The sequence below is a fragment of the Tyto alba genome, unplaced genomic scaffold (genome assembly GCF_018691265.1).
Source record: "Tyto alba isolate M040663 unplaced genomic scaffold, T.alba_DEE_v4.0 Super-Scaffold_34, whole genome shotgun sequence".
Taxonomy (NCBI): domain Eukaryota; kingdom Metazoa; phylum Chordata; class Aves; order Strigiformes; family Tytonidae; genus Tyto; species Tyto alba.
In genome coordinates, this window is record NW_024881309.1 from 3,082,393 (window position 1) to 3,107,470 (window position 25,078).

A 25,078-nucleotide genomic window follows, 5' to 3' on the forward strand; every position below is an offset into this window, starting at 1 on the left:
ACTGGTTTGTGCCTGTTACAGTGGAAATCCCCCCTGCAGAGCTCCAGCCCCGTCCATTTAGAGATTTCTGCCCAAGCTTCCCACACAGCAGCACAGGGTGAGGAACCGGATGAATGAAAATTGAATTTGAACGTGAGGGAGGGAATGGGGGTAGGAGAAAATAACCCTTTGAGTAATTTATGAGGCATGTTTATAGCTGTTATTTATAGATCTCTATGGGGGATTCACATTGTTCTCTACCATCTGACATTACTTGGCAGTTTAGTGGTGCCTGCAAAAAAAATACCCCAAGCCCAAAAAACCCCCTCCTCCAGTACCACATCTTTGATTAACAATCTTGAAAGCTCAGGGTGTCAGCAAGTCCTCAGAAAGACTGTCCCTGCTCTCCCCTAATAACTTATGGCTTAAAGGTACAAGGGCTTGATTAAAACTCTCATCACAGTAAATCAATGGTAGCTCAGGGAAAAGAGGGCCTTTCCCTCCCTCTTTTCAGATAAAGTTTACTTGCTTGTGCTTTTCTGGTATTTAATTTTGCATGCATGCAAAAATACTAAATCAATGCCATCAGTAAAGCGCTCACTGGGGTTGCTAGCCCCGTCCATGTCAAGCTGAAAGCATGCTTTTTTATGCATGTCCCTTCAATGTTATTTTTGGAGAGATTAATTAATTCAGGTGCAGTAAAAATAGTCCACTGCAAACAAACAAATTCCTCCTTAGCATACTGGAAGGATAGAGGGTGTCATCTGGATGAACACAACTAATGAGGCAAGGCAATTGCACCATTGCTGGGGCCGTTCGTTTGGGGCAGTGCATGTCTGGAACCTTGCCTATTAGGCACCATTAATCCTAGAATTTACCTCGGCTGAGGCAGGAGACACATCTGGAGATGAGCAGAAGAAACCTTCCAGCCTCAGTTATGTCTCTACATGGGCACAATATGTGGATCTAATTATAAGAGTGAGGTTCACAGGAGGCTGGAAAATTAATGCTGATTCCCCCAAGCCTCCATGCTAGCGGAGTCAGGAAGGGCTCACTTCCATGCCTACCCTGATATCCTAGGTGAGGGAGAGGTTTTTCAGTGTTTCTTAAAATATAAAATATATAAAATATAAAATATAAAATCTCAGGAGACTTCAAACTGATTGGTAAACCCTGGTCACAGTGGAAGCCCCTTGGCCTCTGTAGGGTCTTCCCTGCCCTCAGCAGTGCAGCTGCAGCAAGCTCGTTAGAGGAAAGGACAAAATACAACTGGTTTAAAGCAGAAATGTGGGATTGTAGTTCATTACAGAATTGGCCCAGAGCCTGGGAAAGCTTGGTCCTATCACTAGACAAGCTTTAGAGCGGGTAGGAGAGTAAAGAGGAGCAAACCACAGGGTCTTCCGTGAAGCTTTGGTCAATCCACAGATAATTTGAGTCTCAGCCGTGGAATTGCCAGCTGGGCTAGGGCCTCTGGGAGGGTCCTTTCTGGGACTTCTCACATTTCTCTCTGACCAGGAGGCAATATGAAATGGCCCAGGAAGGAAGGCCACATTAAATCTCATGATGTGCCTGCCCTTTAAGGTGTCACACAAAGTAAGCCATTCCTGGGAATTATCTAGCATTTGGAGCTGGAAGCCTGAGTGCAGCTGATGAGCTGTGACATCTGAATGTCATCGAGCCCCAGCCCAACCCCCTCTTTGACTTGCCAACTGGCTTCCCCTCCCTGTCCCAGAAATGCAACTCTCCACCAAGGTGACATCCACCTCCAAACCTCTCCACCTCTCCCATGCTGCCTTTGCCTTTGTCCTGCAGGAGGAAAAGGCTACAAAGAGATGCATAAATAAACCAGGACATTTTCCTGCTTAGTTGATGCCATTAAAGGAGAGAGATGCAGCAGTTTTCATCATGCTTTGACTGTCTTGTAACAAAAAACTTGCAAGAATCTGTAGAAAAAGCCTTTGGGCTGACTCTGATGGGGGTCTACTTAATCACTAGTAAAACTGTAGCTTTGCTGCAGAATTTTGTGTGTGAATTAAAAAACCCACTGAAAAACAGATGATTCCCTATTACACTTACAGCCAATTTTGATTGGAAAAAAAAAAAAAAAAAAAAAAAAAGATATTATTTCAGTTGTGTATAAACCAGCACCTATCTAATCTGGGACAAAGTAAAATATGGCAAGTTTTGGTGTTGAAAAGCATAACAGATGAACAAATGCCAAGGCCTGTGCACTTTGTATTGAAGTAGGTCCGTATCTGTGGAGGAAGCAATGTGAATAGGAAGGAGAAATAACCTCAGGAAACTAATAGAAATGCAGCTTAAACACGTGTATCTGGTGCCCTCCTGTGGAAAAGAGCCACTTCGGAGGAAAGGAGCAAATCCTCAGTGCTTTTAATGAGCAGAAAAGTCTCTGGGGTAGGGATTACTTTTCGAATTTAAAATAAGACTAAGACTGATAGAAAATAGAGCTCAGTCAGCAGTTTAACTCATCATTTTACAAAAAAACTACTATGAGATTTTCTGGGCTAACAACTGAGATAGTTTTACATATTGAGTAGCTGTAGTAATCACATCCCATTGCTGCTCTCACCTAACCGTTAGTAAACAACAGTTTGTATGGGAATGCTGTACTCTGCTTGCTCCTGTTCTAGGGACTGGCAGAGGCCAAGATGCAGCTGTTGCACGAATGAAATTGAAATTTATGTGTGTGAGCTTAAGTGAAGTTTCTGAACACCTGCCTCTGAAATCTGAATGGAACAAAGCAGAAAGAAGGGTAGTAATTATCATGCTTTGGAATTGAAATTCAGAAAGCAGATCAAGCTATCATTAGACAAAACTGTCTAGGTAACACTGATTTGTGATTTACTTTATTTATTCTTGCATTTGCACTACCTTGTATCTTAGGAATGTTTTGCATGACAGACATTAAGTATAAATGCCCTCAATTGCTCTGTGGGGTCTGGCTTACCCACCAAAGCATGAATTTCTTGTCACCCTCTACATTCCAATCCTAACAATTCAACACTACCGGTTAAGTGTGATGACTCTTATACTCACAGTTCACGTGGGAAGAAGGAGCAATTTAAAACTTTTCTTTTTGACCAATAAGCATTAATACTTTTTCAACTGCCCTTACAGGGAGCAAATACTGGCCTTATATGCAACTTCAAAAAAGGACTGCTGCAACAAGAGGCTCTTCGTTTTCTATAGGCACTTAACATATACCAGCAACAGGAATCCACACCCGTAGCCAAAACCCAAAGGGTGCAGGCTCATCGGGTCAGACCCTCCCACGGTTTTAGGTGGTGTCAGGAACCCGCTGCAGTAACGCCGCCGTGTCGCGCCGGGCTGCAGCTCAGAGGAACAGCAGCGGGTGAGCGAGGGGAAGGCACCGCAGCCCTCGCCAGCACGCAGGGGCTGGCTGAGCTTGGGAATATTCAGTGTGACGCTGGTTGCAGATCTGCTCTCGCCACGCAAGGGCACAGGCTGCATCTCTGCAGCGGGACGCGGGGTGGGAGACAGCCGGAGCCGCGCGTTCGGCTCGGCAGCTCGGCCACCCCGTTTCACCCCGGAGCAGGGTCCCACGTCGGGCTTAGGGGGATCTGTCCTCTGCTGTAGGAAGGCGTAACAAGAAGTACGGGTGCGAAACGTAAGGCAGGCCCATTCAAATCAGCAGCAGGGGAAAAAAATTAACCGTGAAGATGAACAATCCATGGAATAAATAACCGAGCGGTTTTCTGCCATTTGAGGCTTCGCAAGTCAGCACTGGAAGACTCACTACACGGCATCTTCCAAGTTTTGTTGGTTAATGGTCAAAAAAAATGCTTGTGGAGAGAACAGCACACTCGAGTACACAGTGGTAAATCCACAGTTAGTGTGCCAAGGCTGTAAGTCAATCACAACTTACCTGAGTTGGCAGAGGGCAACTTCTAAGGTCTGTGGTATATGGGAGAAAAAATAGATAATCCCCTCTAACTGTAGAGCAGTTGGTTGGCAAAGTTTGCAGTTTTACAAGAAGAAAGAGGGATAGGGGGAGCAATAGCAAAGAGGGAAATGATTCTCCTGCAGATACTAGCCAGAAGCTAGCTCTTGGAAAGACATGGTGGCACAGCTTAGTGCTGACCTGAATTCATTTTAATTATTTTCAAGAAAGAAAATTATTTGGTTTTCTCTGTTTGTTTAGGTTTTTTGGTTTTTTTGTTTGTTTGTTTGGGGTTTTTTGTTTTGTTTTATGTGTTTTTTGGGTTTGTTTTGTTTTTTTGGTTTTTTGTTTTTGCTTTTTGTTGTTGCAGTTGTTGTTGTTTGGTGGTTGTTTTTTTTTAAGGGAAAACTTTTCCTGCTACTGGTAAAAACAACACAGAGCAAAAAATCTGCCTATTTTCCATGTTACAGAAGAAGAATCATTAGGGTTTTTTTCCATACTTCTATTTTTTACTATTTTCTCAATGAGAAATGAGTGGAACAGCTAATATGATAAACCAAACAGTTGTTCATCCTTTCCCTCTGTTTCCCTCTCCACCAGTAGCTTCTTATGCAGGGAACGGCTGCACAAAGCCAAAAGCCAAAATATTTGTTAACCACAGAAGAGGAGCAGGAAATGGCAGAAAAGAAACAGAAGCATTTCAGAGGAAGGAAAAGCCTGCCATTTCTTCAAATCTACCTTACCTCTGCTCTTGGACATCATACTTTTGTGAAGAAAAGCCAAAATCTGTTTTCAAAAAATAATGTTTGATTTTTTTTTTTTCTGTAACTAAATTGGTAGATAAAGTTTATGGCTTGCTCTGTATTGTATTGTAGGAGGGTGTCTTGTTAGGCTTAAACTATAACAGAATACGCTCAGATGATTCATATCTTTTGAACATTGAAATAGTATCCAATATATTAATATAATAGAGAGGATATATGTGCATGTCATCTCTCTGTCACAGTAATCATAAGCCCTGTGCATGTTCTACATTTATTACATCCTACATCATTCTTAAGATGATCCATGTGCCTCAAGGGAGTTTGTCATGTTCATTTTTGCAGGTCCTGCTGCCACCTAATGGGGGTGAGCCCAACCTTCACCTTTTGTGCTAAAAAAGGGGAGAAAACTGGTTCTGAGGCTTCCATCCGTGTAAGAGCAAGCAGCTAAAAGTACTAAACGCTTTAATTTTTAGAGTCATCAAAATCTTGGGAAAATAAAGTTAATTAAACTTAGTATTAATTAATAGGATTTTTGTCCTGCACAAGCTATCTAGAATCACATACAGAACCTTAGTTAGGGGTGTGATACCACATTCCCAGCCCATGTGAAGGTGCTGGCCATGGTAACCCACACTACAGGTTACCCAACAGTGGGGTTTTTTGAAGTGCAAAGCAACTAGGTCCATATTGCCAAGGAGCCCTGGGGGCCTATGCACTCAGACACCCTCAGATTACTGTGGTGGAAGATATTAAGGTGCAGAAACACTGGGTTTAATGCGTAGAAAAATAGTGCAAATTAACCTCCTCTGCTGCAAAACCGGTTGGGTTGAACAGAGGCACGTATTTATGCTTTTATATAGATATATAAATATAGATATGAATGAGCCCTAGGTCAGAGAAGCCCTGGCTTTGAAAATGCTGCGCTAGGTCTCGGCACACGCTGAAGCAGGACAGCTGAGATGCAAGGACCAGGGGCAATTCTTGCTCCCAACACCCTGCCACTAAGGAATAAATCAAGCCACGTTGTCCTCCGCTCTGATAACCCACCTCTCGTGAGCTGACAGCCAGTGTTCCAGGTCACTGAGTCCAATTCATCATCTACTTTCGTTCTTCTTCTTTCCGCCGCTAATTCTATAGCAACGTTAACATCAGATTAGATCTGTATCGGGTCTTGTATGTGTGGCTGCAGACCAGTCAATGGGAGGCCTGCAGAGAACCAAATCACCACATATGTGACGAGCCATGAGCTGGGCCTCATTGCTGCCGGCATAAGGAATTACCTGGATTAATGAGTTGACAAAATACAGCTAATCTCATGCTCTTCTGCAGCAGCAAGACCTGCCCCACTGACCTATCTTCCTGAGATGTCTCACAGGCTTGGTTCCTCAGCACACATTAAGTTTAGATCTGGCTGTTGATGACTTCTTCCTGACCTCAAAAATTTTTATAGGCTTCAGTTGATATTTTTTGGCCTGTTCCAACATGGATCAGGTTCACTGAGTCCCTGGAATTGATTTCCTGGGGAAGAGGTTTCTTTCTTTCCAGTTGAAGTGCTGGAAGAAGAAATAATGATAGAATAAAAACAAAAGGAGGCTCTGCAAATGTATGTTAACTAAACACCAGTGCTTTAGGCTGAATGTCTTTTACTGAGAGATCACTGTTGGGACAAGCTAATAAGTCTTACAAACAGCTACCCACCAACCTATTCTATGGGATTTGATTGCATATATGCTAATATCTAATTTAAGCTGCCAGTAGCCAAATAACTGCACGTCATTGGTGACAGAGCCAGGATCCCCACATTGACCAGAAGACTTTTTATTAGTGACTGACCATTGCCCCTTCTCAACAAAGGAAACCCTCTTCAAACTCCCCACTGGGTAGCGGTGCCAAGTTTAAAGCTGTGTGGAGAGAGCTAACTGCATTTCACAGAGGGCTTTAACATTTGGTTTTGTTCAGATGAGGAGCAAGAGCTAAACATCACTGCAAAGTCAGACGCAGCCTCCCGCTGTGCTCGGATTTGGGGGAGGACCTCCAAGAGGGTCGATCTGGTGGATGTAGGGACGCAGCAACCAGCGGTGGGAGCGGCTGCCGGTGCTGCCGGCTCTGTCTGAGCCCGTCCCACGATCCCGTGCCACCTCTCTCCCAGCATCCTTGCGACGCAGCAAAACCCAACCACCACCACCACCACCACCGAAGGTTTCGCTGGCGTTTTTCCAGCCAGCTCTAGCACTCCCCGTTCAGTTATCTGTGTGTGGCTTCTATTTACGGCCGTACTTTCTCTCCCCTCCTCCATTGCTGTTAGGAGGGTCCAAGTAGAAACACATTGGAGGGCTGAGAGCTATGCCAATACTTTTAGCTGCTTTTGCTCACATTTCATCAGCGATCTCTGCAATGCGGAGCCAGGATTTTTCAGGCAAATGTCTCTGCTTTGCCGAATACCGTTTTAAACAGACAACTGCCCCAAGAAGAGGCTCGCTTTTCTCTAAAGGAAATTACACTGTGGGCCATTGATTCCTCTTTATCATCACCATCCTCCAAGGAACCATGGGACCTTATCTTCAGCTCTGCTACTGGACCTCTCACTCCTACGCAGGACCACGCTGCCTACGTGCAGCGATTTCAGAGCTCAGCTTTTAACTGTTGAAGGCACCAGCCAAGGTACGCAGTTACACGGAACACGTATCGCCTTGAGACACAGATGCACCTAGTGAAACAACAACATTTTGTCTTTATTAGGAGTTCCCATGGTAATATAACACAGAGTTCTTAAGGAATAAAACACAAGACTTGGGGTTGGGGTGGGGTTTTTTGCCATTGAGACAATGGTCAAATATCAGTACTTCTTTTTGTCTACACACATGATCAGCTTTAGCACTTACAGCTCCTCCACTCATGGTTCACAATCACAAATCCAAGGGTTAAATCCAGCTAGTATTAATTCCTACTTTTTTTTTTTATTTTTAGAGCTTCAAGTCACTGCGGTTAATTAATTAATTAAGTCATCGTCTTTTTTTTTCTTTAAGCATTTACATATGACATTCATTAAACAGACACAAAGTGGACGAGCTCTCACAGGAAAAAACATGCTTACATAGCCTGCAAAAATCTTTTTTTGTGATTTTTTTTTTCCTTTTGAAGAACAAATTAAAACTAAAAAGTCATCATGAGTCAGTGTGAAGGAAAAAAAAAAAGGAAGACTTAAGTGAATACTGAAGAGCCGCAAGTGTTTCGTAGAATTGAAACGGATTCGCAATTCTTTTTTTTTTTCTCCCCAACTCGTTCTAATTGATTTTAACATACAGGTGAAAAAAAATGAAAATAGCTGCAATATATATTAAGTTCACGGATTACTTAACAAACAAAGTGCAAAATCTTTTATGCAAAACTAAAAGACCCAAGAGTTAAACCTAAATGCAAAATGCATGGATGAATATGGCAATGTTTTTAACTTTTGTGTTCAAAAGGGCCTGAAGGAATTAGGTGCTGAAGCTGGGAGGGTTTGGGTACCTAAGCAGCTTCCAGATTCTTTGCAAATCCCAGCATTGATACTTCGTAACAAAAAATTTGGTACTTGTTTCTTAACAGCCTTCATATATATAGTTTTTTCCCTAAAAGAACCTGTAAACACCATTGAAGAAAATGCTCACGAAGATGGAAAAACAAGATCGATGCACGTGGCAAAGTACAAATAGAAGGGAAAGCAGAAGATGCAGCTAAGTGCCAGGGCAGACAGACAGTGGAGGTAACGCTGTGCTAACTGCGGGTAGAAAAGCTCTCTGTGCTAAGAGACAGGCCAAGCCCTCGGGACTGCCGAGCCCTCCAGCTGAGCTTAAGTGGGAATCTAATGATGCAGATTTATTCTCCATGTCCTGCAAATAGCAAGCCTCCAATACAAGGGCTAAAAGACCTCCCATCCCAGAAAATAGCTACATGCCTAGATCCTGCTAACTGTCACAGAAGCTGGGGCTCCTAAACTCATTTAAGGACCACTCGTGGCCTCTGGTTTCTCAAATCTGAGCCAGCAGGCATCTGAGGAAGGGTGGGGAGCCACCAGGCCTTCTCATGAATATTTGCACAGAGGCAGATTCCTGAAGGAAAGGGTGCCCGTGAAATTCGCACCATGTACAAGAGATTCTCAGCTGCTGTTGACCCATCGAGCTGCTCCGAGGCTCCCAGTTTCAACAGCTGGGCATCTGGACTCGAATTGGAACCGCCACAGATGCTCGGGCACACACTCAGCCGACCAGCCTTTCGACGAGAGCCAAAGATAAACTCTCATCAAGTTTTAAACAACCACTCATCGATGGCCAGGAAGGGGGAACACGGCTGCTCCAGAAAACTTACAAAGCAACATGGTGCTCTTGGCTCATGGCCCCCTGCTTATCGATTTCCACCTCCAGGAACAGAAGACAAACTGACTGCTAAAAACCTCGCAGGAGGCTCCGTCCCAGCTCCTCAGCTGGTACCCAGCCCCTTTGTTTGCACCAGCTCAAGATCTAGTACACTGAAATGAAGATCATAGCTTATCAACCTGCTCCACGACCTCCCATTGCAGCTAAGTGGCAAGCGGTGGCTGGAATGATGCAACCGAGGAGCACCTGAAGTACCAGGGTGGCAGTGGCAGTGACACTGGCGGGAGTCTGGAACTTGAATGAGGTTTGGGAAGGACCAGAAAGAACAGGGAGAATCCCAGTTCTCAGATAAGGCTTCGTAAACACAATGATACAAACATATTAAAAACACACACACACACACACAGAAACATCAAAAAAAAAAAAAAAGTTTCCTCGAGGACCTAATTTGCAGCAAAATCCAGAAGGAAAAAAAAAAAAAAAGAAAAAACAAACCAACAGAACCAAAGTCCCCAACGATTCTAGCTCACCCGATGGCTGGGTGCGATGTGCTTTGTCAATTCCTAGTGCTGGGTCCTGTTTCTCTCTCTTGGCAGCAGACAGCTATTCAGTGACCTCAAAGGCGGTGCTGGGGAATGGTTACAGACAGGCTGGGATTCGTGTCCCTCCGTGCTTGCCTAGCTATTCTGCTGGAACACAGAACCCTACAGAATATCCAGTTTAAAACCCTTGAACTACTCTTCTGCTTGACATTAAAAAAAGACCAAAAAAAAAAAAAAAAAAAAAAAAAAAAAAGGGTTTTTTTTACATTTATTATTTATTTATTCCTTTTTTGTGTGTGTCTTAAAGGCAGCTCCCGGGAAATTCACTTTATCCTTCCTTTATTAAAAGAAAGATGCTGAATGGGACAGAGGCCACATATCTCAAACATCCTCTTTACATTTACTTTTGCATGTCAGAGGTGTCAAAACAGGGTTTATTTCTTTAAATGTGTAGGGGCTGAGGGGGGAAGTGAGAGGGGTTGGTGAAGATGAGGAGGGAATCTGAGGGGACTGAAGGAGGCGCCTTACTTCAGCCCCCCCTCACTGGTTGCCCGCAGTAACTGTCACAGGCTCTAAAAGGATCAGAAAAGGGTCTCCGGGTGCCCCCGTGCCCGGTCTGCCAGGCGGGCACAGACGGGGCCGGTCCTTAGCCCAAACTGGTGATGTTGGCGCGTCCGCCGGGCGGTGCCACGATGCGCTGAGTCGTGCGGCGTGGGATGTTGTCATCGATCTGTGCCCCTGCGGGGGAGAGAAGCAACTGTCAGGTCCCCCCGGGGCCGGCGAGAGGCCCCGAGGAGCGGGCTGCAGGACAGGGGGGTCCGGAGAGCACGGCTGCACCGAGACCCGTCGAGCCCTCTTAGGCCAGGCTCCAACCGTGTACACCACAGCGCATCACCTCCGGAGGAAGAGCCCCTCCCAACCTCCAGTGCCTTAATTCTGCTGAAACCTGTTCTGCATTAACGATCACCTGAGCCGCCCAGCCCTGCACAGATAGGAGCTGGCTGAGTGGTTTTCCCTTAACGAGCCTTTTTATTCCTTTTGACAGTTTTCCCTCATTGCACTGAAACGCCATGCTGAGAAATCCAATCTGCCACACCCCAGCTCCACAGCTGGCCTCAGCTGGCAAAGCTCTGCTGAAGTTGGTGCCATCTGCCCTCTTCAGACACCCAGCTGAGGACCGAGCCCGGAACGCAGTGGGACACTCAGCATTCATGCCACGGCATGAAAATAAGCAGGACTTGACGATAGCTCTTATATTGATCTTCTTCCGTTCTAAAGGGATAACCTCCAAGCTAAAAACACGTCACGCTCTCTCTCATTGCCTTCCAATTTCAGCAGAATTAATTCGGAGTATGGGAGTGTAAACAAGCCATGATTTCAAAAGCCATTTAGCCCCATAAAAGTACGTACCAGACAAGCTGAATCCAGACTGGTGCAGGTTCCTCACGGGCGGGGCCTGCTGTTTGGCAGGAGACGTTTTAGCTGAAGATGCGGGTGTGACAGTCTTCGGTGTCACCGACACTTCGCAGACGGGGCCGTCGTAGAGGCCTCGAGGCACACCCCGCAGCTCGGCCAGCTGCAAAACACAGAAGCAGGCAGCCTTCAGGGCCCGGACAGCCTTCGGACCAGAACTAAACAGCTGGCCAGGTGCTGCTAATCCAACGACACACGGTTCAAGATCTGCAGGAGGATCTGAAAGCGTCCATCATCTCCCCCGTGCCGACCCGCGGGTGGTGGCTGGCCTCTGAAGCAGCACGGACAAAACGAAACGCGCGCCGCGCTGCTGCGGCTCCAGCTAGTTGCCAGCTGGTGTGAGCAGCCTACAGAAGACAGCCAGGCTGACCCCGGCACCCCAGTTCGGTCCTTTAATGAGCTCAACTTACCTGCTGTCCCATTAAAGGCTCCTGACAACTCTCAAATGAAACTTATCACCCAGCCCCAAAAAGCAAAACACTGCTGAGACTGAGGCAGGTCTGCATAAAGAGGAGCCAGGCTAGCTCCACACCGCCAGCTCGGGAGCTTTAGATTGGGTTAAATGCAATTATTCCGGTCGAGATGCTGCCCAATTGGATTTATAGGTCAGACGCGTATTTCTGCGGGAGGCCAGAACACAACAGAAACCACGGATCTGTTCTCTGCAGTGCTAAGTTATTTGGGGTTGTAATTTCGCTAACTTGAAATTCCCTCAAAAGAACAATTAAGGAAAGATCATTTGCAAGAAACGTGAAGATTACCTATGCTCAGCCGAACTAACACAGATCTGGTTTTGTCCAGGAGGGGGCAACACTTCGAATATCAAAACACTTTTCTCCTCATAAATCTGACTTCATCTAGAAGTAAACTTCTTAAATTCTCAGTAACTAAGTTGCAGCTGAGTTCAGTGTCATCTTCCCTGTCAGTTTTTACCAATTAATGGCGTATCAAAAGGCTGTTTCTGGTTTGAATGTGTGGATTTTCTAAAAACACTTTTCCAACCATTTTAGCCTCTTAAAAATAGAATATTCTCACTTTTAAACAGTCAGTAGGCCGTTCCAGTGACTCACCAGTCACCAGACAAGAGCATCTGATCATATCTGACAGAAGGGAAAGCAGCATAATATATCTATAAAAAAAACTAGAGTTCTAAATTGTTGCTGAAAGGTTTGATATATAAATGCTATCAGTAACTTCTCTTGGTATTTCTGTGACAGGAGAAGCCTGCTGGGTTATTTGCAGATTGACTCCTGTCCAAACTGGACACTTCCTGGACACCTGCTCTGTCTAGGTGTCCCAAACCCGAGAAGAATCGAAGAGCAGAAAATTTGCAGCAAACCCCAGCTCAAGCCAAAGCATATTCCTGCAATGACTCAAGTGAATAGCAAAAATGGGAGAGGAATGAGATAAATATGGCTCCTATCCAGGGAGCATTTTCTGTTGCAGAAGCGTGTGCCTGCGAGCCAGGGGACAGCATCTGTTTTCCACCCACTTTAACTCAGGAGTTTCAGCGAGGGAACCAACGTGCATCCAACCATTTATACTCACCCTGCTCCTGGCTTTGATGCGCTTGTAAACGAAGTCGGGGAACGGTTTCCTGGGGATATACCGTCCAGATCCCTCAGTGACATGGAGATTCCCATCCTCCAGCACGATCTTCCCCTGGCTGATAACCACCAGGGGAGACCCACGGCACTCCATGCCTTCAAAGATATTGTACTCCAGAGACTGGAACAAACGGAAAGACAACGTCAGGCAAACATATGCATCCCAGCAAAGCCTGCTGTGCTTTAATTAGCAATCGCCAGTCATGCTACTTGCCAAAATTTTAAGGACAGACAGAAGCAAACTCAACAGCATTTACCTGAGTTGTACATGCTGTGGTTTAACAGAAAGGCCGGGCTGTATTATCAGTCTAAATTTACTAAGGATCTACTCATGCAAAATTTCCATTGCAACAAGATTCATAAAGATGAAATACAGTTTCAGATGAGAAAGCCCACCTGTTTAAATGCATTTAGGTGCCTATCTCTGCCAAACTGCAGAGGGTTTAGGATCCAAATAGAGTTTTATCTGTTTCATACTACAAATAATGATAATTTTGAAAAGCTGTATTTCAAACCAGTGTTTTGGTTGACGGATCAGGAGCCAAGACAATCTTGTTATACTCTAATGGGATTGCTCATCTTCAATTAACGGGATTGGAAACTTTACACCACAAAAAAAAAAAGGCAAGCTTTAAAGGAATCACTGGTGAACATCTCAGCTATGAAGCATCCTGGAATGAGATGCACAACCACCGTGTTATTTAGGGACTGTTACTCTAGTGACCATCTCTGAGACAAATCCAGGTCATTTTTACTGAGTTAATAATGGAGTTTGCTCTTGAAGTGTGTTATAAATATGGGTAGGCTTGACTGCAGATTTACAATTAACTAGAATGGCGGTTAAACCGTCACTAAACCAGGTCCAGTCTGAAAAAAAGTTGTGGTGGCAAAGGAGGAGGCTTGGTTAGAAGCTTATGAATTAGGCTGGTTCCAAGAACAACACTATCTCCCTCTCTAGCTCCTAATGTTTCCTTGCCAGACAGTGGCAAGAGCGGTGTGAATTCTTGGAAAATACCATATGTTGCTCTAGCATTTAAAAAAAGTAACAATCATCTGATGCCACATAATCACTACGTCTCCCTGTGTCGCAGCAACTGCTCTGCCTGACTTTCAAAGGGGCTTTTGTTTTATACTTGACCAAACTCGGATGCCTTGACTCTAAAGGCATCACTCGTATCAGTTTCTCCTCTAACACAATGCACACGTGCAGTGAGGCACAAAAACCCACCCCAGCAGGTGTAATGCCAGGTATAACAGGCGACGCAAAGACCGGGAAAGAGGCTGGAGCTGGACATGTAAGAAAAAAAGCTGCGATTTCTTAGATAGCCCTTTGAGCTCTAAACAAACCACTGGAAAAGGAGAGCACTCCATCCTCCATAGTCTTGGCACAATTTAAGATGCAGCCTTTGGCAATAGCTGATCGTTGAGTGCTGAGGCCTCTTACACGGTGCAAGAGTTTCAGGGGGATCTGCAGTTCTTAGTGTATAAAGTATTTCTGAATGGCCGCTCCACGGTGGATCTGGTTCTCCTTCAGCCTAGCTCAGATCTGTGGCAAAATCACGGAGTCAATCCTGATTGTACTGGAGCATATCCACAAAAGATAAAGTCTCTGAGTTTTGTGTTAGGAAATGTAAAGAGTCCAACTCATTTCCTAAAGACAACAGCCATTAAATGCCAATGACTTTCAAATACTCCATCCAGAAAGCCACCTCCAGCTCTCTGAGCCATTCAGAAGCACAAAGCCAGGTTCAGATCACTACGTTTGGCACCTAACAGCAGTATGTCCCTGGGCTCCCTCCTCATAAGTCATTCCTCTTCACACTGGAGGTGTGAGGATTCTGGAAGCACCTCTAAGGTGACTGAAGCGACCAAACTTCTGAGTCTGGCTGCCTCTGTCCAAAGTCTAAGTACAGGCAGGATGAATCCAGGCCATCTGCGACCAATTCTGACACGGAGTTAAATCACAGGGAAGTGAACCAAACCTTTAAAAAAAGTTTCTTTGTGAATGTGCCCAGGGATCCAAGTGTGGAAGAAAATTTTGCTCCTTCAGCTCCAGAGTGAATGAAAGCATTCACGGAAAAAAGAACAAGGAGTTTTTTTCCAGGGAAACATTCCATAGGTTCATCGCCAGCAGTGAAACAAGTTGTCAACAAACGCAAACAGTGGTTGCTTTCTCTGAGACAGTGCTCGAATGTCACAGGGAGGCTCCAACCAGCCCTTTGCCCTGGGACCATTCTGCAGTTTCCCTCAGGGTGGGACAGCTTTTTTCGCTGTAGGAGGCAGGTATAAGATATGGGACACAGCGCTGGGCCACAAGCAAGCAGCACCTCTAACAGTGCCACCACAAAGCTGCAGATGAAACAAGGGGAGGTCTGGTTAGTCTGGGTGCTGCCTTGGGCCAGTGAACACTGGGGTGATCAAAATCATGTCTGTGTGTGACTCCACACACATGTGCCAGATCAGTATGTGATGTAAATCCACCCGGACTCCTTGCTCTGGAGCAGATCTCCAGCAAAGGTGTCCGCGAGCTGAGAAGCTTCACTGGCCCCAACCAGAAACGGGGCAGTTCACATTCCCACTGCTAGTGAGCCAGAAGGTCATAAATGACACATTGTGATAAAAGGCCTTTTGGTATTTTAGGAGATGTAAAGAGCTTTCTGTGTGCTCAGATCCAAGCAACCAGCACTCAGAAAGAGCAGACAATTTCTTTGCTCCGAGGGGAATCTCTGGGTATTTCACGTGATTTCAGATTTGAACCCGGTCATCCTCCCTTCTGCTCACACAACTGAGCTGTACAGGGTGTAAGACCAGAGAGGGCTTGAGGCATCAAAAAAAACAAAGCCCTGAGTTGTCATGAGCTCTAGCTCTTGGCAGCACAGTCTGGCACTGAAGGAAGAGGGGAGGAAATGAGCAGCAGAGCTCACATCGTAGAAAATATCCTTACTATGTTATGAGTCTTGGCGGAGATTGTCTTGACACTGTCAGGATCCCAGATAACCAGATCAGCATCCGAGCCCACTGCAATACGCCCCTTCCGCGGGTACAGGTTAAAGATTTTAGCTGCATTTGTGCTGGTCACAGCGACAAACTGGTTCTCATCCATCTTGCCAGTCACCTGGGGAAAGACAAAAGGAGTCACTGCATTACCCAGGCGAGGACCACTCCAAAAAGCAAATAGCTGGCAGCACAGCAGATTCCCAATGATCTCTGTGGGGGCAAAAACCTCAAGTGGAAGGACCATAACAAGCGTCTAGGGGGAGATAACACACTGCTGCAGCTCTTCCAGCTCTGAATGTCTCATTGCAGCCCATGACATGTGTGACATACCACAGCCTTATCCCAGATGATGGACATCCTCTCTTCAGTCCCATTGGTTCCCTCGGGGATCAGGGTAAAGTTGTCCTTCCCGACAGCTTTCTGAGCAGTGTTGAAGGTGCAGTGGGCACTGCCAGTAACTTGGAGGTCTCCACTGGAAAAGGCAATGTTTGATAATTAAGATATTTTATTGTCACGGGTTTAATCCTAAAGGTAAAAGAGCCTTTTGCTGACTGGCAACAACAACTATTGTTTTTATCATGCACTTGTCTCATGACGAAGCACGTGTTGTACAAACACAAAGAGCTCTACTCACCAGGACAGTAGCGAGTTGAGAAAATCAGGAGTGGTTGGGTCAGGGCTCAGTGGTGGGGAAGTAACAAAAGCTGCTGCCTTAGCCCAATTCTTGCTCCAGTAATGAGATCCATCGGTACCCAAGCTGGCTGTGATGGGCTCTCCATACACCACAGTGCCTACAGGACAGGAATACAGACAAATCCACTGTGAGCACCCAGCAACATGCATCTCTAGCCTGGCTTCCAGGCATAAAGCATCCTTCTGAAAAGACAAGTCCAGTACGTCACGCCAGCATCGCACGACGGTACCTCCCCTTAAGTATGTGATCACAGAGACACAGCGTGGGACTGAATTCACTGGCCTGCATAACCACATGATCAGACATCATCAAACTCCCAGCCCGATCAATGCTCTTCAGAAACTGTATTATGTTACTAGGGGCACGTTCTCACAAGCAAACCCTTACATTTACATGCCTGCCTTGAGATCTCTAAAGAAACACAGAGCATTTTCCAAAAATCAGTCTCTCAGACTAAGTATCCAAACAACTAAATCAGACTAAGTATCCAAACAACTAAATATCTGAGTTAAAAATAAAGATATTGTTACTTATAAGAGCTTGCAGCAGCAAAATGGGGATAATTGCTGAGGTTGGCACTGATTAATTGTGCTTGAAAGGATCACTCTAAAGATTCACTGTATTGTATCCTGGGCCAAGAGCCTTATGAAGGAGGCTGAGGGGAACTGCAGGAGTGTGAGGAGATCCAGTCTGATCTAAAAGGGATGTGGAAGAATGAAAAAAACAGCGCTTGCAATATTTTTATAAATGTGTATGTTTTAAAGATCTAATAAGGCTGGGTTTCTTGGAGCAGGCTCTGTGCACAGATCAGATAAGAGAAAACTCCTATTAGGAAAGGTTCCTGCCTACAGAGAAAGCCCATCACAGAGGAAATATCGGTGTTTCTGGTTCACAAATGCAGCTCAGGGAAACAAAGTGCTTCCCCCAAAGGTACATGGAAAATCTCTGGCAGAACTAGGAAATGAAATTGGATCTTCTGACTCTCTGTCCAGTGTGCTAACCACCAGTGCATCCTTCCTCTTCATTAACATTTTTGGAACCACATGAAGGAACAGAGGACCCTTAAGGCCGCGATACTTCGCAAGCTGGAAGGCACCAGCAACATCTGCACACCAAGCAGATGCAAGATGCTGCAACTTCAAAAGCGGTGCTAGCTGGTAGCCCCACAGATCTGCTCACCAAATGCAACCTCCCCGAAATCTCTGTTAAGTGCTTACCCATCTGGCTTCTGAGCCCCGACACTTCATCTGTTTCTATCTGCCTGCAAAAGACGTGGGTAACTAAAATACTAACCCTAAATACTTCCAACAGAGAAGACTGGCAAAGGCAACCCCAGAATTGGTCAGCAGGGTCTTACACACCTCACCATTCAGAGTGGAAAAAATATGATCTTTCTTTCACCATACTGTCTGAGCTACTGTTCTATCCATAGGCTCTCGAGCTGGCTGGGAAAGAGTGCACTAACTGAGGCAGAACGATGAATTAACTGGCTTCACGCTGCTTCCAGGACCACACTGAAACAGGAGGTGCAGGAACAGCCTTTGTCAGAGGGGATCCACCAGCAGAGGAAGAGGCCGTCTGACATCACTTGCCACAAGTAGGGTTACGAAATCAGAACAAGGCAAAACACACGCTGGCTATTAATGGGAGGCCTGTTGTAGGCCAACACATTGGGAGGATTGTTCTGCAGGGAGCGATGTTTTGAGCTCCCAGATCTGCCAACGACAAGAGTCTGCAGGGAATCTCCTCCATGCAAATGCCACTGGGAACATCTGGCTTTAAATAACATTCGTCCTTTTCCATTTAGCAAATCAATTCTGTTTTGTTTTTGCCTTGGATAGTCTTCAGTTATGTTTCCTCTGTTGCTTGGGAGGGCAAGGCTAATGTGTGTGGCCCTCCTGGGCTACCCAGTTGGGTAACTGCACAGCATTTAAATTGAATTATTTAAATAAAGGAACAGAGAATGGCATGCCATTTATACCCCGAATTCTCCTTATAAGGAGAAAACGCAATCTGAATGAAAACTGCATATGCCAGTTCACTCAGGAGGCTAAGTAAAGTGAATCCTTGTGGATCGGTCATCTGGGACAACCCCAGCACCTTTCACAGGCAGGGTAACATCCACCCAAGTCAGGCTGTGTTTTATGGCTTTTGCAATATAAGTGTATGGTCCCTCATCCCAATGCCCCTCTCTGCTTGCCAGCTAGTGGTCTCAGGGGACAGCGAGCACAGCCAGAAGGTGTTTTTGTTGATGCTCCATCTCTGTGGTGCGTGTCTCCAATACATCACCTAGAAAAAGGAAGATACACCTCCTTGGGCTTCTAGGATTGAGTTGCACAATGACATCAAGTTGTTTTCTGGGGTAATGCAACATGCAGCCACTTTGCCATGTCAACACATCTTCTCATTTCAGCAGGATCTCCACTAATGGAGCTAGGAGAGGAAGGTTTATCCCAGGCAACTTGAGCTGCTTCCACACCACGAACAGAAGGAAATGCCTTGGAAATCAGTCCTCCTCACCAGCTCTGAACTCATTTAACAGGAATCATGGGACCAAAATACTTCAGAGCCAGTACACAAACAGATCTGTTTGCTGCGGTAGGAAATTAGCTCTTCTCACATCAAACACCCAGATGGAAAGTGATGTCATTTGTATATCCATTCAGGCTTATTTAGACGGCATCAAATTAAATCCAACCCTTCTGAGGAAAGAAGGGGGAAAATCATCCCTCCTGCTTACTCACCCATCCCGAGCTGCTTTAAATAGAAATGAAGGGTTTAGTCACAGAATAAAGCAGGGAGACAGGCACTCACTGTGCTTTGTAACCCTTGCTTCTTGGGGGCGAGACAGCTGGGTCAGGACTCGGGGGACGCTACTCCACTGCTCAGAGCAGCGCAGCTCCCTCACAGACCCCAGCTAGGGAGAAACACAAGGCAGCAGCATCCACGGCAGGTCTGAGTCTTGCTTCTTGCAGCATCCTCAGGCAGAGTCATCAGAGCCGATTGCAATTCCCAGCCTAACCCAGCCTCCTGATCCCAGTTCCCATTCGGATGCCAGGCTGTGAGTTACAGCACATGAGCAGTAGCTATTTCACAAGCAGGGAGCACAGTGGATAGCTGGAATCAGTAACCTCTTTGGCTACTCCAGCTAAATCCAGCAGGGCTTGTGAGTCAAGACCTCTGTCGGGACTCTTGGAATCGCTTCTGACCCCAGGAAGCAGCTCAGCAGAAACCCCCAAGGAAAGACCACAGCAGCTGGAAGGAGGACACAGTTTGCAATTGCCAGGGAGATTCATTAAATGGGGACAGCACGGAATTACTCTGTGATAACACGAAGGTGCGTGGCTCAATGTGGTAGGATGAAAGAGGCTCTGGGCTGAGCAGAAGAAACAGCTCCTGGCACTGATATGACCCCTGAATACGTGCCTGTGGCAGATGAGACAGAAGGAGTTGCTCGGGGCCTTTTAAAAAAGAGCCTGGGCAATAACACTGGAAAAAGAAACCTTTCCTGTAGGGATGAAGCTTATGTTGGCAAGGAGTTGAACTGCATGAGCTAATAGGGTGCTTCCATCCAAGGGAAATAACTTACCCTTTTTCCTGGCCTGAGCAATGACATCAGCGGCACTTTTGCTCATCACCTTGGTGATATAAAGGGGGCAGTTGGTTTGGTTGGCGATGGTTATTGCCCGGTTCACAGCCTCTGCCTCCACCTGAGAAACAAAGTCAGCAGCAAGTTAGTAAGAGCTCACACGTTAGCATTCACCTTCAGAGGGTCACAGCCTCTGCTTTCACAGGAAAACAGGGTGTGCAGGGCCAACATGACTTTCCAACTCTCCGATTCTGAGCCAGAAAAATGTACAGTGTAATCACAATAATTAAAACGACATCAAGCTGTAGTCCCCTCTCATTACTACCTTTTCTCCCAGGTTGCTTCAAAGTTTCTCTGCAAGCAGACTAAGTCCTAAAATAACATGCCAGGTGCTCAAGGTCAGAATGATTAAGTCTCTTCTTTAACCTAGACAAAAATAAGCAACTAAATGTTGACTCAACGAAACTATTCATGTTCCAGCCCACGCGGAAGAGATGCTGTAGCCACATACTCTGGTAAGCCACGTTTGCAAACAAGCCTCCTAAATTGTACCCTCCACTACAATATCTGGCTTGCGATCTGACAGTGTGTGAACCACCCCATAAATCAGCTACTTTTTCTTGCCTATGTAAAGAGATAACCTCAGCAAGACTGAGGGTCACTTTATAACTACAGCCTCAGAATGAACGTCATCAGTCTGCAGACTTTTACAGATCACACATCCTAGTCAAAGCAGTTCAGATGACAGATTTAACAGCGGGGTAATGCTCATAGTGCCTGCTACCATGGAGAACTGAGCCTGCGATACCACAGGCATTTTCCAAGCGAACGAGAGAGGACACTGAAACACAGAGCAATCAGCCACCTGATTCCCAAATGCAAGAGGCTACCAGCACCTCCCGTGGACTCCAGCGGGGTTGGCACACACTCAGCACTTTTGAAAATCTGCTCTACAGTGACTTGTCGCAGGCCAAGAGCTGTAAATCATCATCAGTCCCAGAACTGGAACGCGCTGACTGCTGGCTCCTAGCACTTCCTGGACCACCAAAATAAATACCTGAGATTAGGGACCCATCAGCTTAGAAAACTGCATATTCACCAGAGCAATGTCCAAGTGCCCAGAACAGCTCTGCTCACACTGACAAAGCCACCGCGTGTAACGCTGCTCTGCTTGCAGCTGCACTGCTCAGGAAAACAACACAACAACAGCTGGGAGTCTTTACAAGAAAACCAGCCCCCCAGACCCAGTCGGCTGGTCTCTAGTGACAAAAGGGTTAAAGCCCTAGCCTGTCACCACGCCAAGGCGTGTGACTAACCTCCCCAGGCAGGGTGATGTACAGAAGGGGACGTTTCCTGGCCCAGCTGCCCCATACAAATGGAAAAGGCTGCAAGGGAGGGTGTTTATTCCAGGACCTTTGACTCGAGTATGCTACAGCCAGCAGCACTTGCGAGGAAGACAGAGGCTGAGAGGAAGAGCCAAGAAAAGCATACTTGTCCCTCCTGAGAGACAAGGAGAGAGCTCGGGCGGGCCAGTGCTGCGGGGCAATGGCATCAGTTTGCAAACCGCCCGCCTGAAGCAGGCCTGCACACAGCTCTGTCACTGCAGCACTTGGAAGTTACGTTTCCAAGCCGTGCCTTAGCTTCCCCACTTGCAAAGCAGGAATAAAACAACAGGCATCTCCGGACTTTTAACTAAAAGGCATTTGAGCAACAGCTAAACAGGAGGAGAATATTTTCCGCACAGAAGAGAACAAGGCTGCTGAATTCATGCCTTGTGCCCAGATGCTATGGTGACAGGCACATAACAATAACCCAGCGACTAGTCCAAAGGGGAATGTTTGCAATTACCAGTATGCATTAGAAGCCCTAGCACAGCAGTTCTCTTGGAAAAAAAGACAAGACATTTCCTGGAGCACTTGGCCTGCTTGTGCTTTCAGCGTTTTTGTGGCTAAAATAAAAACAAAAAATGATGGATCGCTCTGAAAAGTCATCACAGAATGATCTGAACTATGAGGGAGAGAGTTCTCCAGAAAGTGATGGGTGATGCTGACTTGGGATGGCGGTGTCTTAAGGCTGCCTTTGCTGGCCGGAACAACGTGTTGAATACTGTCACCTTGGCTCAACCCAGGTTACTGAAGTGAGCAAGCTAAACCCATGAGTCAGCCCTGAAACTTAAGCCTTAATTCATGCCTTCCGCTCAACCTGCGAATTCAAAAAATGTGTACACTCCAAGTAAGACACAAACACACATGGCTAGGCCCTGAATGCTTCACACTGATGTAAGTCTCACCGACTTAAGTGGGCGTTTTGATTTAATAAATATTTTAGACTTGTTCAACAACTCCTGCTAGTTTGCTGTAGACGGAGGTCTGAATTAAGCAGCTCTTCAGTAAGATGACAACCATCGTAAAGTCCTTAGGACAGGCTTTACACTCTGCAAGGGCAGCATGAAAAGCCAATTCTAGTGTTAACAGCACCCCAGAGGGATAGTGAGGAACATTCGCTCCTACTGGTCAGCAGGAATTATGGACCTGCTGCCACCCTCAGAATCTGGCCTTTATCATCAGCCAGCTTAAAGGGAGTTGTATGCTTTTAAAAACATAAAGTCACTCCTGCGTTGGAGAAAAGGAGGGGAGGGAACCAGATGACATCGTTTCCTGCTCTGTTTCCTATGACTTTCAAGGAGGAGAATTTTGGACCAAATGCTTCCACACTCTGGGCAGACAGCACAGCTGAGTTCAGCTGCAGAGGCTGCCCAGTGACACTGGGAACAGGCTTTACTGATCCTCATTTGAGGCAGCCACGTGTCCTCAGGCAGCCTTCCTTGCTACACTGAGAAAGAACACATGTCTGCACAGATTAACAAACCAACCAAGCCAGGGAACCACACAGTTCACACTTTAAAGCTCCTGCTCCACCAAGGATGAGCTTTGAAGTAGCCAGACAAGACTTGGTTAGTTCGATGGCCAGATCCTTTAAGGTAAGGAGCACCCTTTCTTTGAAGTCAACAAGAGTTTAGGGGTGCTCCACAGATGAGCTCCAAGTGCCATGTCAGCATCTGTTCCTGCTCTCCTGATGCTAACCAAAAAATATGTTTAAAAAAAATGCAGGGGTGAGCGGGTGGGTGGAAAGCTCAGTGCAAGTGTTTGCTCACAACTTTCAGGAAGCAAAAAATCTCAGCTCCCAGAGCCAAACACGAATTCTGTGAGGATTCACATACTGCCCAAGTTGAGCAGTTTTTTCCCCTACTTCTGCATGAAGTAACTGAATGATTTATATTCCTGCTGAAATGTCTCTGGATGCTGCTTGTCTGAACCAAGGGGAGGAAATAGAGAGGGAGCATGAGGGGCACGTGTGGATGATCTCACACACCCAGCTTCCAGCTCCCACATCTGGCAGTCAGTGAAGCCCCAAGATCTCGGAGGAACAAAAAGAACTGCTTGTACATAATGGATGGACTTCAGAAACCCAGCATGCCACGGTGAGATGTCTAGCTTAGAGGTACTGAGAGACTGGAAATGAAGGATGCAATGGGAACCAACCTGCAAAGCAAAGTTTTAAGGTTCTTTCTTACTTTTGAGATTTATTTTAAAGACTTAGATGGATTGAGGAGGTCTGAGGTGCTTGACCCTAGAGAAATCAGTGGGGAAGTATGGAGGTTAACTATACCTTGAAGCGTTCATGCGCAGCAGTTGAATCAAGGAATTGGTGATTCAGGTAGATTGTGCTCTACCTGTGCTTCAGGTTCAATGTTTTCTACATCTCCTAATGCAGCAGTCCAGTTTGGGCTACCAAAGGGATGAACTGAAGATGTGCTGAGTACCAAAAGCTCTCTGTGTCTTGAGTGCTTATCATGAGCTCTGTGGTTCAAACACATCTCACCTCACTTTAGATACCTGATGTGGGAGCAGAGCCTTTGTAGACTATCTCCAATAATTAACAGACAAGCTCTTCCAGAAGGTGTGTCAAATCTTAGGCTGGATGAATTACTCCCTGGACATACCCCCTTCTCCAGTACTGAGCTGAGGGGGCTCCTCAATTCCTCATAAGCACCCATAGCCGTTAGTCTCTAGAAGGGATTAGTTACTAGTTAGTTCCTAGAAATGTCTTAGCATCTTCCCTTACCCCGTGCAGCATATAATTTTTACAGCCAGGATGAAATCATGTTTCCAGCCACATTCATCCCAATATGAAGTACTTGATGGCAATGCAGGAATGTTATAAACTGAGGGAGTAAATGCAAAGGTAATAAAGTCCTCACCTCTTCAGGTCTGCTCAACACATGCCCTTCAGGGCCTGTGATCCCCAGTTCCAGGATCCTTTGCTGCTCCTGAAGCAGAGAGGAAAAAGAGAGGAAAAAGATTTAAAACAACATGCATTTTTTTCTCCAGGCAAACACAGCTGTTTGAAAGAGGTACAGGTGAAATTGCAGGCATCTGTGCCAGCTAATAATCACATGGGGCTTTACTTCAGGGCCTTACAACCAGTCCTGTCCAACTTCCCTTGCTGAGAATAACCAGAGCTCACAAAACCCTTGCTGATTTGTTCGCAGGAGGTCAGGGAAACCTTTGATTTTGATTTGCTTCACACTGGGTTCATAGCCCATCAACTTTCACTTTTCATTTGTGTCTATAAAATAAGCTCTAAGATGTGGCAAAACAGTATCTCATGAAAAAAATCACCCAGCAACCGTGCTCAAAGACTCAGGTGGTCTCTTCCTCAGTCACATAATGCAGAAATCCTCTGCAACACCAAGTTTTGCATGCTTGAGACATAACGTATAGAATGAGCTGGAGATCAGATTAAACCCAAATACGTTATTAACATTTCTTTTTTGTTGCTGTTTAAAGGAAGAACAGATCCCCAACATCAGCATCCCAGGCGCTATTACCTTCTCACTCCTCCTTGTCTTAGTTACCACAGAACGTTTTATTGTACACAGTGACACTCACACTCAGACACAGTCTTTCACTTACGGGGAGAAAGGCAGAGATGGCCAATATCCACCACAAACTGAAAGCTGCCACAAAAACCTGCTTTATCAGTGCCAATGAAGGGGCTAAAATTGGATGTACATACAGCTCTGCTCGCATCTTTGATACAGCTATGCCATGCTTTTATAAGTCTTGATGATTTTCTGTTTGCAAAGAAGGAAT

The 25,078-nt window shown here is 45.9% G+C and overlaps 1 protein-coding gene across 4 annotated transcripts in view; it reads right to left on the reverse strand.

Moving 5' to 3' along the window:
• Window positions 1-7,376: 7,376 nt before the first annotated feature.
• DPYSL2 (dihydropyrimidinase like 2) overlaps window positions 7,377-25,078 on the reverse strand; it is a 56,474-nt gene continuing 38,772 nt past the window's right edge. For all 4 annotated transcript variants that reach the window (XM_032989968.2, XM_032989970.2, XM_032989969.2 and 1 more), the window contains 8 exons: window positions 24,184-24,252; window positions 19,923-20,043; window positions 16,274-16,430; window positions 15,970-16,111; window positions 15,587-15,757; window positions 12,584-12,763; window positions 10,973-11,138; window positions 7,377-10,300 (listed from right to left, as the gene is read on the reverse strand). In XM_032989968.2, coding sequence (XP_032845859.1) covers window positions 10,209-10,300; window positions 10,973-11,138; window positions 12,584-12,763; window positions 15,587-15,757; window positions 15,970-16,111; window positions 16,274-16,430; window positions 19,923-20,043; window positions 24,184-24,252 — 1,098 coding nt within the window. In that variant the 3' untranslated portion in view covers window positions 7,377-10,208. The remainder of the gene's footprint in view (window positions 10,301-10,972; window positions 11,139-12,583; window positions 12,764-15,586; window positions 15,758-15,969; window positions 16,112-16,273; window positions 16,431-19,922; window positions 20,044-24,183; window positions 24,253-25,078) is intronic.